This window comes from Galleria mellonella, unplaced genomic scaffold, assembly GCF_026898425.1.
Source record: "Galleria mellonella isolate WM207_F2 unplaced genomic scaffold, CSIRO_AGI_GalMel_v1 utg300, whole genome shotgun sequence".
Classification (NCBI taxonomy): domain Eukaryota; kingdom Metazoa; phylum Arthropoda; class Insecta; order Lepidoptera; family Pyralidae; genus Galleria; species Galleria mellonella.
In genome coordinates, this window is record NW_026442068.1 from 2,949,884 (window position 1) to 2,962,043 (window position 12,160).

The window sequence follows — 12,160 nt, forward strand, 5'->3', positions numbered from 1 at the left end:
GATCAATGACGTGTCGTTCCCATCCTTTGCATTAGCCAAAATGGCTTAAGTATGTTGTGTACCAAGCTGTATAAGTTACTATAGTTTTTTAACTATCCCACGGGAACTTTTTATTTTTCCGTGATTAAAATTATGTAAAATGTTAGCAGCAGATGTAAGGTATCACGATACAAAATTTCAATAAAATCAGTCAAACAGTTTCGGAGATTAGTCCGTACAAACAGACAAACAGACAGAGCAACAAAAAATTTTATAAAACTCGGGTTGTGTTCTATTTCACTTCTAACATCCCCCTGTTTTTAGCGTTTTTTTTTTCTATGTACAGACACTCGAACTCTACAGTTTTATTATATGTATATAGAAGAGAAAGTTCAAAAAACTTACCTCTGCAGATTTATTAGAGTTGTTGCCCTCCGCGTTGTTTCTAGACGGTTCGGTCTTCGTTTGTGGTTTGTTTACATTATTATTATTATTATTGGCTGGTTTCTGTGCGGCGGACTGGAGCGGCGGATACGTGTGGTTCTGAGCCAACGACGGGTACAGACTCGGTCTGGCTGGTCTCGTTATCAGATTCGTCGTGTTATAGTTATATGTGGTGTTTGATGGCGGCGGATACCCTACGTACGGCGCTGGCGTTGGGGAGGACATACGTGTTTGAACGTACGTGTACGGCGGAGGGTAGCCCGGTGAGTTCGTTGAACTGTAAACCGGAGGAGGTTCGTGTTGCACCACCATGGTTGGCGGGTAGTACGAATAATTGGGCATTGGTGCCAGCATTGGTGATGGCATTGGCGTTGGCGCAACTGTTGGCATTCCGTACGGCGTGGTAGGATACGGAGGCATCGCGCGTGGTGGTAAATGTTGATAGTATCCATAATTAGGTTGGTATGGAAAGCCCGGCCTTTGGTTATAGTTTTGATTATTCATTGCACTAGGCGACTGATCTGACGACTTCAATGTGAGCTCTTCCGTTTGCTGATCTAAGCTGCATTGAACAAAAGACGTTATCAGTATTTATATACGAATAAAATATATTTATTAACTATTTATAAAGTTAGACTTAAATATCTTACTGTCATTAAGATGGACCCTTACAAATTTGAACATCACTAATCTATTCAAAACAAATGATCAAACAAATTGTTTTCCGACAATTACAAATAATGAAACAATTACTTTGTTATCACAACAAAGTACCTATGACTTGCTATCAAAGTGACAATTTATCAGCACGTTATCAATATCAAATAAAGAATAAATAGCCAAAAACATAGTACATTTGTAATAAGCACAGGTTCATTGTTCTTGTTATAAATATTACAAAAATTTAATGGAGTTTATCCCAGACTTTAAGTATCCACCATTATACATGGTATTTATAAGACAGAAATAAAAATATTAATTGTAAAATTACATTACTGTAGAGATCGGAAATAAAACAAATTGCAGGTTTTTTTTATTCTTTACCATGAGACAAAACTTTTGTCCACCAAATTTTTTTTTCAAAACTTAATAATTTTTTTATTCTATGAAGGTGACAAAAAAAAATACAGCTTGTCTGATGGTGAAAGGTCACGTGTGCGTTGCTGACCCTGTAGAAACCTTAATTCAACATTTTTTAAGAACTCCATAATTTTTTTTTACTATTAAAAGGTCCCGCGATTGATCACATCCTCACCTGATGGAAATCGATGATGTGGTCTAAGATGGAGCTCGCGAGCCTACAAATAAATACTGTAGTCTAGGAAAAACCTCCGCAGGGAACTCATTCGACAGCCTGAGCTTTCACGGAAGGAAATTCCTCTGAAACGGCACTGTACGTGGCTATTTACGTTCCAGCGTATGAGGATGAATTCCTTGTACTCACTTGTTGATTTGATCAATGTATTCTTTTAGTAAAGCGTGTGCATCTTTGGGCGCCGACTTGCTTGTTGGACTGGAGAATGATATTAGGTCACTGCTCTCGCTTCTTGTTGGGCTAGCTCCCGTAGATCTAGAGAAGAAATTAATATTTATATAAAAAAAAAATATTACCTCTAACCAGATACCAAATTATTTAGCATATGTGCGCCATTAAATATGAGTATATATATTTATATTAATTTTCATGGTATTATCGGTTGTTATATAGATATATATATATGTAAAATGTAGCCAATAAAATCCTTAAATATGACTTACTGAAAAATAGCAGAATTGTAAACTCAAATATTATATTGAAAACACAAAGTTTTGATAAGTCTTGTTATAAAGTCTAAATTGACAATATTAATATTATTTACAAGTTTATCTGAAATAAAATGTACCTATATAAAAAAAGATATTTTTCAAACAATATATAAACAATAATAATAATAATAGACTAACATTTTAGGAAACCTATCTTTGGCTAGTCTTATGCTTCTGGATTATGCCCATGTTATACCACCTGATCTTCGTAGTATGGCTAGTTTAAAATATATTTACTTGAAATATCAATAAGTCTAAATGATACCAGTATTATTTACCCACGTGAATTAAAATAGAATTTATCCGATGTTTTAATCTAGAATAATTAAGAAGAAGAAAGGCGTTCAGTCATTTAAGTATAATTGAATAACAAACGTCTTCATAATTTTTCACATTTTAAATACATATTATGGCATAAAAAGCATATTACACTATCATAGATGTATGTTATAACATAACGTAAATAAATTTTAAATTGACTAGCCTTTACCTGCGGCTTCGTCCGTGTGACTAGGATATATTTACTGACCGGGGAAATAATAGCCTATATCCTTTTCCATCCCATCTAGTGCATGTATACCAAATTTCATAGTGATTGGTTAAGCTGTTAAGGTGCTATGAGGTAACAATCAAACAAACTGATAAACACTTAAAATATAAATAATGATTAAGCTACTGTTACACATTCAATGTTATTAAAATAATTTATTACATCTTGAATAATGTCTGTTTATATTTTTTTTATATTGAAAAATAATCTAGGGAGATCGCTATAGTTTTTAGCTAATATTTATAACTACAAACCAATATGCTTGATAGTGTAATATAACCTTAAGAAGCAAGACAATCACTGTACTAACCTGGATGTGTCATTCGCGGGCGTTCGTCCCCTGGACGGCTTCCGTGGTGGCGGCGGCAGCGCGGGCGGTGTACCTTCGCTCTCGTCGCGTCGCCGCGTACTACCCGCGCCAATCTCGCGGCCATTATCTACTGACATGATAATTGCTATCTTATTTGATAGTTTTTGCTCTACCATCGAACAAAGATAATCTTATTACGGTAGTTGTCTTACCCCCCACTTCATTTTACGCCCTATGTTTATTTATATGTATGTTTATTTACGTTGAATAAACATTTGTATATTATTAAAAACCTTACCAAACCAAATATTGTATATTATTTAGCTCAGATAGAGCTAAATATGAATCATCTTATCGCTCATTCAAATTCTATCCTAAATAATATTATTTGTATAATATTCTTTTTAATTTATTATATTTACATGTGCTGTTAGTGTGCCTTAATAAATAGATAAATATTACATACAGATCATTCTCTTAGTACTCATACAAATACTGATATTACATAGTTTGTTAATGTGAATAAGCCTTCATCATCATCATCATATCAGCCCTTAACTGTCCACTGCAGAACACAAGCCTCCTCCTTGGGGAGTTTTGCCAGTAGTTACCATGCTTGGCAAGTAGATTGGCAACCGCAGTTAGGCTTTAGAGATGTATTAAGAGGGACACCCTCCCTTAGTCGCTCTCTTATGACACCCACGGGAAAGGAAAGAGTGGCCTATTCTATATATTATAATAAGCCTAATTTAACCTAATACCATAATCAGTATCCAGCTTTACCTACATGTGTGTTATTATCCTATTAAAAAATCATATTAAAAAATAGTGACATGATTGATACTTTTATTTTGCAATCTCATTAATATCATATATATATATATATATATATATATATATATATATATATATATATATATATATATATATATATATATATATATATATATATATATATATATATTTCCATTAAGGTAGTTGGTAACTAAACAAAATAAGACAATAAATACTTAGATGGCATTGGATTGAGACTTGTAGTAGTGTGTTATTGATTATTTTGTATTTAAAGATAATTAGAAGCAAAATTTTTAAATCGGCGAATCTTGATTCTCGCGCCATCTAGTATTTCTTGTCCAATTTTATTTAGCGACCAACCATCTTAATAGTGTAAGCATTACTAAAGTACCAAATACACATCTTCATATTATATTATAGGATAATTACAATTCAATGACAATACATTTCATAGCAGTTGAGATGAAGGGCCTGAACTGATATGACATTTTCATTAATCAATGCTCTATTTTACATAGCAGGTTAACAAACTCTGCTTCCTTCCACTGTGATAGCAACATATGACAGATCATTAAAATAATGATGCTCCTTAATTTCTGTTGATACAGCACCAATTGAGCTTATTGTGGTAATCAGACAGTTTTAGTTCCCCCTTATTCAAATGTAATTTGTTGTTTTGTTACTTGTCATGTTTTTTTATCAAGAGCAGTCATTTATAAACGGCAATGAATTTATAAATAAGACAAACAAAAAAAAAGAATCTACAAAAATAAATATATAAAACAAATAGTTTGTTCATTTTGTAGTAGTTGCAACTCATTTTAATGATTAATATTGATGTGGGATAAGGCTAGTAAATCAACATGGAATATCCTATTTTTTATTTTATTTATACAACAGCTTCTCTATTGCATACAAGCATTTGGCCTGCCTGATGTTAAGTAAATCAGATAGCTTATAGCCATTTTACCATTACTATCATCATCTATTATTGTTTATTTATCTATATCAAATTAAGTATTAATTATGTTGATTTCCAGGGAGACTTATATGGAGATCAACCCAACGTAGGCAATATAGGGTATATTACTAGCAATGGGGTCACTAGTCCCCTTTACTAACAACCCATTTGAAAGGGATGAATTGTTAGTAACTCTTTCTAGAAATGTAGTTTTTTTATTTTATTTATAAGAAGTATTTTTTTCTGACATAAGGGGGCAAACTAGCTTGCAGCTCACTCATGGGCACCTGTAACATCAGAAAATTTACAGGTGTGTTGCCAATCTTTTTGAAAGGAATAGGCTTTTTTCTTGAAGATTACAATTCAACTGCACTACTGCCTCCACTGATAGAATTCTGTTTTTTTTTTTTTTCAATTTAGTCCATGACAGTTATAAATAGAACATTTTTATGAGATTATAGTTCTTAGTTGTTTCTATCCATGATGAATCTATGTGACTTCAAATACTATAAAAAATAATAAAATATGTGAATTTTAGTTTTTTTACAAATGTTAAATTACATAAAATAATTATATTTAATTTCTATCTTACAAATATTATTAGAGATAAAAGTGCAAATACTATAATGCATTTAGTGGAAAAATCAACAACATTAACCAATGACAATGTACTATTAGTAATGAGCTATTATCATAATTATCAAATATAATGATAAATGTTTGAACATATTAAAACCTTGGGAATGTTGTTATTCTGGATATTTTTAGTATAATATAAAAATTCAAATTAATAGTGAATTTATGTTCAAATCATTTGGCTAATGATCAAAACGGTATTATTATATATCGATATATATTTCTTTGTTAAAACAATATTAAAAAAAATTCTTGCACACATTGTATCATCATAATTATGGAACATTTATAACATTGGGTCCCTTGTTATCTCTCAGTAAACAATGTTACGTCAGTTACCTGCGTTCGATAGTTGCTTCTGCCGACGAAATTGTTCCAAAGCTAGACTTTCTAGACTCAGCGCCTGTGCCTTCTCCAAATCAGCTTGGAATTGAAGATCGTACTCTGACATTATTATACACTCCTTGATATGCGTCTACGGCCACAAACGAGCGTGGGAATTAAAACAATAAACGCACTCATATAAAATACACATAACGCATTATACAAAAACTTTCGCATTTACGTACTATATGTACAGAAACACAAAACAAACACGACGTAAACCACTTCCTTACCAAAGGAAACTCCCGACAGCGTTTGTTATAATACGTATTCACGACATTGTACGATTCTTTTAAACCTTAATAAGTTTGATATTATAATTTTAATACATTCCTTCGCGAAATCTTAGTATTCAGAACATAACAGGCAATAAAAAATCAAACAAAATGTCAGCATATGATTACTAAACTGACTGTGACTGACTCACGACTGACTGCATTGCATTCATTTTTATCACGCCTGACATTAGTTGACAGTTAAACTGACATAACATAATCACAGAGCAAATTGCCTAGTAATTACTACCACAAGTACTATTCTTTATCCATGAATCATTATTTTATTTCAAAGTATGCACTTCACTTATATTGATAAAACTAGAAAATATATTTACGCAACCACTCAGAAGTAACAGCACAATAAAATAAATTAATATTTAATGTTTGCTATTATTTATATGCCTCTGTATATTATCATCATTATTGTTTCATCCGTTAACTATCCACTGCTGGATATAAGCCTATAAGGGGAAACACCATAAGGGAAATTTTGCCAGTAGTTGACATGCTTGGCAGACGGGTTAGCAACCACAGTCAGGCTTTTAAGATGTTTTAGGAGGGACGCTGCTACCCATCGCTGATACCTTCGCATTCCCTTAATCGGTTCTTACACCACCCACGAGAAAGGAAGGGGTGACCTATTCTATGCCGAGACCACACGGCCAATGTCGAAATATATTATATATGTAATAATTTAATTGTCTGTCAAAAATATCGATGTCGGTAGTTATCATAACAGATTTACTTTATATTGTTAAACTTTTGTATTCAATAAATTGGTTGCATTACAGTGTTGCATAGATTCATACAACCTTTTTTGTTCAAAATTACATGCCTGAACTTTGGTCATTTTGATGCAAAAGTTATGCGATTTGTAGTTTGATGCGAGCATTTTAATGCAAAAAAATTAACGTCAAAATGATATATGTAATAACGTCATACCAATTAAGACCATATTACACTATCGATAACATCTACAGGTTTCTAAATGACTTGTCCTCTCCGTTACAAAAAAAATTACAAAGATGAATTTACCGACTTTTTATATAAATTTCATACATTTTTAACAACATAATAAAAAATTTTAAGAATTGGTATAGCTTAGGGATATAATTTATGAAAGATAATATATCCGCCTTAGCTAATGGTGTCCAATGCAGAATACTAGCACTAACATAATTTAAAGACATATATAGCAGTTAAGATTAGTAAATTTTTAAACATCATTAAGAATCATTTTATTTCTTTCTCTTTGTGTTAAGGAAAAAATCTGGCGATTTAATTAAACTTCCCTTTACCTGAGCATACTATTTCTTTGGATAGGTACACCAGCACAAAACAATAGTAACTACATATACTTTTATTGAATTTTTTAGCACATACAATATTTTTATAATAAAGTCTGCAGACGGACATACAAATCATCTGACAGTAGAGTGTAATCTTCAGAAAAAATTTAACAGGGAGGTATACAGGATAATTGCAGAACTTTTTTTATATAGGTAAGAAGTATTAAAAAAATATGGAACGCTTATTTGGCAGCTTTTACTATTATTATTAGGTAAGTGACTAGCTGAACCGGTAAAGAATGAGAAATTCAAACTTTGTTTCGTTATTTACTGTTACATAACCCGTCCATTTTTTCCTATCGAAATAAAAAAAAATTCCGTACTCTCAAGTCGGTTGATTCACAGCTAATATATTATAATACTCTTAGTATTTATTATTATTAGGTTGAGCATGGGATTTTTATATTTTGCTTAGATTTTAGTGCAACCTGTCCAAAGACAGGATCAGATAGGTGCATAAATATGTAATTATAATATACCTAACTATAAACTAATTTGAGAATTATGATGGAGGTAAGTCTCCATTGCTAATAATATACCCTGTCAGGTCGATGTTCACACGGTTACTCCTGGAAACTCGTGACTATAAACCTACTAACCTGCATTCATCCTCACCTCACTAATTTCCTGCCAGCGTATACCAATAGCGTAGAAGGGGTAATTGCATAATCATCCATTAAATAGAAAATTATAAAATAAAAAACACGTGAGAAGTAACTGCATTTATTTTTCATACCTAGATATATAAATAAAATTTCTATAAATACATTATTAAGGCTAGTTTCATATACCTGGAGGATGTATTAATTTAATATCCACTTTCTTTACAGTCTTGATATTCTTTTTCTTTACAACTTTACGACGATTGTACATGTCTCTGGGAGAGTTAACTAAAGATGTTTTCCACAAACCTGTCAATTTAGGAACAATGTTCACTGGCACTTCCAGTTTTTTTAAGACTATCGTGCGTTTAGCTTTCATGGGTGAACTATTTCGCAAAGTCTTTTTGCCATAATTATTTTTGAATTCCTCTTTACCGTCAGATGTCGTAGTTCTTGGTTGTGTTACGTTTTTACCCGGAGAGAACAAGCTTTTGGTTATATTTGCTTTCTTTCTTATTCGAGCGGGCTTTAGTTTTTTAAGTTTGAGCTCTGGTTTGTGTTGAGCTGGGATATTACCTTCTGTCGCCATCTAAAATAATTTGAAAGTAAGTAGGCAAAAAAAAATTTTGGAAAAAATCTGCGTTGTCAATCGGTGAGTGGCCCCTGGAGACGTTGAGGCCCAATAAAGGCACCATAGGATCAGTATGTGATCCACTGATGAAAAAGATGAAAGGATAATATGAAATGGTGAATAAATAATTTTTTCATCGTCGACGACCGTCATCAAGTCATAAATTAAAATTTGCCCAGAGGCACTTCATTAAGTAAAAGGTCGCATGGTAAGTTTTTATTTGAACAGAGAGAGGTCCCGTCAAAAATGTTTCAGGGTTGTCATGTAGATTAAGGTCTTCTCTAGTCTGCATAGATTTTCCTCCTTATAAATTAATATTTTTTGAGATGAGTATTTACTTAAACAGAGTTGAACTGGTTGCACTGACCATTAAAGACACGTAAGCTGATTTTATGCAAAATCGCGACAACATTGCATAGGTTAAGTCTGCATCTGTGCATTCACTTGTCCAAAAGTCGTGTGCTCGGGTACCTCTGTCCCATTTGTCTTTCATTCGTGAAGCAGTTGTGTTTGTGGCTGTGTTTCTGTTTGAAGTATGGGATATGGCAGTGAAATTACAAGGTATAGAGGAATAACACCTTATTCCTCAGAAATGGCAATGCATGGGTGCCATTATAATTTGCATAAAAAAAATATAATAATAACTAAGTATATAATACTTAAAAAAATGTTGACCTGCTCGTAATATGTGTCGTCTGCATCCTGCCGATCGCAAAAATCAAGTATCTTGTTACAAACAGCCCTTAAATTTTTTAGTTTCTGTTTCTTCTTCTTTCCTGCAGCGCAACGATCGACTTCATCCAAACGAAGTGTTCTATCGTAAACAATCAAATTTTAATTTCACGCGATTAATATAATCAGTTACGAATATAAAATAGTTAGGCATCTATAACAAATAATAATAATAATAACTAAATGGAACAGATAAAGGAAACACTAGGGATGTCAAAGATAAATTTAGAGACAGGATAGAGCTGGCTGGAAGAAAATGCATGAATTAGTCGCACCAACAGAAGGAAACTCCTTTTTTTTTGTATACAACTTAGAATGGCAAACAAGCTGACTGTCCACCTGATGGAAAGTGGTAACCGTAGCCTATAGACATGTGCAGTACCATGGACATAACAGAGTATACTGTTTCGTCCATGATACCCCCCCCCCATGCGTTGCCATTCCTGAAGACTCAGGTGTTCTTTCTCTGTACCCAGTAATTTCACGCCATATCCCACCCTTCAAACCGAAACACAACTGCTTCACGGTTGAAACACGAATGGGACAGAGGTACCTAAGCAATCGACTTTTGTGCAAAGTCTCCCTCTAGTAGAAATGAAATTCCCTAAATGAAAAGAAAGAAGAAGCATCTATGTTGTACAGAGCTGAACCTGTGCACAGTATATATAGACCTGGCAAGGGTTGAATAAACTATGTTATAATTACAGAATAGGTACATACATACATACATATACATGATGTTCATATGCTAAGTACTGTTATTACTTTCCACCACGTGGCCAAAGTCAAACAAAATAAAAACTGTTAGTAGAAGATGTGAAAGAGCTACTGAGGAACATTCATACGAAAAAAAAGGCTGAATTATACAAAAAAGTATTAAATATAGATATCTAATTTATAATCTCCTTTTTGATGTAAGAAGAAATCATTCTAGATAAAAAATAAATTTGTGTACCTTTAAGCCAAATTTTATTATGTTAGGATAGCAAATAATATTTAATCTTTAAAACTATCACTTTCCCCCGGGTGGACCGTCAGCATGTTTGCCAATAAACCGTATTATCTGTTTTTTTTTTTATATATATACAACTTAGAATGGCAAACAAGCAATCGGCTCACCTGATGGAGAATGGTAACCGTCGCCTAGAGACATGAGCAGTACCATGGACATAACAGAGTATATTGTTTCGCCCATGATACCCTCCATTCGTTGCCATTCCTGAGGACTCAGATGTTATTCCTCTGTACCCTGTAAATTCACGCCATATCCCACCCTTCAGACCAAAACACAGCTATGCAAACACAACTGCTTCACGGTAGAAATACGAATAGGACAGAGGTACCCAAGCACCTCTGGTAAAAGGGTTGTTGTTTGTTACCATCATAGACTTAGTATAACAAACTATGTACTGTTACCACAGTGCAAGTAATCACTGCTTTATATTTGTTACTTACTTGATAACTTTATGCTTGTTCAGAAATTCATCGTCCTTGTCATCGATGTGCATGGCGATGTCCCATATGTCTTTAAAAAGTCGTCTTCGTTCCACATAACTTTCCTGCGCTGTCATTAGTTGTTCCATTGTGGCTGTTACCAAACCTCCATTGCAAACATAAATTTTCCTGAGTACTTATTGCATTGCTATAATATTGTTTAGAGAAAAATCAGTGAAACATTCTGTTAATATTTTTGGTATTAGGATTTATTATTCTATAGACATAACAAATTTGGGAAGATTACACAGACATGTGTCTGTGGATGATTATTTTATTTATTTTGTCTTTGGTATAACATAAACTTTTTATATAATTACATATTTATATTACTACAGATAATGTAATATTAAATTTTTGTGCTTGAATCTGTATATATCTATACATATAATAAAACTGAAGAGGTCGAATGTCTGTATAATGTGTGTCAATGCTAAAAATCGAATCAAGGGGATCTTAGAAATGAAATAGAACACATTCAGATATTTTGCAAATTTTTGTTTCTCTGTCTGTTTGTCTATTCGTACGGGCTAATCTCCGAAACTGTTGAATCGATTTAAATAAAATTTTGCGTGATGGTACTTTACATCCCCGGTCAACATTTTAGATACTTTTAATCACGGAAAAGTTACCGTGGGATAGTTAAAAAACTGTAGTAACTCACACAGCTTAGTACACAGCCTATTTAAGTCATTTTGACCTAAGGCAAAAAGTGAGAACGATACGTTATTTGTTAATTTTTGTTTAGAATTCCCAGACAAAATAAATAAGTAGGTATTTACATCGATACATACTAAAAAGGAATAACAAATACCACGCGGACAAAGTCGTGGGCAACAGCTAGTTAGTATAATATATTTAATATTATATTTATACCTAATTTATAAAGTACTTTAATTATACTGTTATATACTGTTTTAAAGTTTGTGTATTAATATTCCAATATATTTTCTGTTGAAAGAAAACACTCCAAACACATCGTCATAGTCGTAGAATACTGACGGATTTATTATATGTAATATTTGTCAGATCTGTCAGTATTCTACGACTATGACGACATCAAATTAATTCGGGTGATTAGTCCTTTGCCATGTTGAATTCTAATAATATAGAAAGAGTGCAAAAATATTCATATTTATTTTAACTAAATTAGATATGATATCTATTAAAAATACCTCCGTTATATCCATAACGTATTAAATTTATTTA

The 12,160-nt window shown here is 32.7% G+C and overlaps 2 protein-coding genes across 2 annotated transcripts in view; both read right to left on the reverse strand.

Annotated features, from left to right (window-relative positions):
• The window catches only part of LOC113523481 (phosphatidylinositol 4-phosphate 3-kinase C2 domain-containing subunit alpha), a 39,386-nt gene extending 33,117 nt beyond the window's left edge, over positions 1-6,269 (reverse strand). The window contains exons 1-4 of the mRNA XM_052895573.1: positions 5,821-6,269; positions 3,090-3,216; positions 1,868-1,993; positions 385-985 (exon numbers count right to left, since the gene is read on the reverse strand). Coding sequence (XP_052751533.1) covers positions 385-985; positions 1,868-1,993; positions 3,090-3,216; positions 5,821-5,932 — 966 coding nt within the window. The 5' untranslated portion in view covers positions 5,933-6,269. The remainder of the gene's footprint in view (positions 1-384; positions 986-1,867; positions 1,994-3,089; positions 3,217-5,820) is intronic.
• A 1,954-nt stretch (positions 6,270-8,223) lies between these two features.
• Positions 8,224-11,334, reverse strand: LOC113523480 (uncharacterized). Its single transcript, XM_026909463.3, has 3 exons — positions 10,913-11,334; positions 9,401-9,539; positions 8,224-8,683 (listed from the first exon to the last, which is right to left on the reverse strand). Exons 1-3 carry the CDS (start codon positions 11,038-11,040, stop codon positions 8,276-8,278), a joined length of 675 nt encoding a protein of 224 aa, XP_026765264.2. The 5' UTR covers positions 11,041-11,334; the 3' UTR covers positions 8,224-8,275.
• Positions 11,335-12,160: the final 826 nt, after the last annotated feature.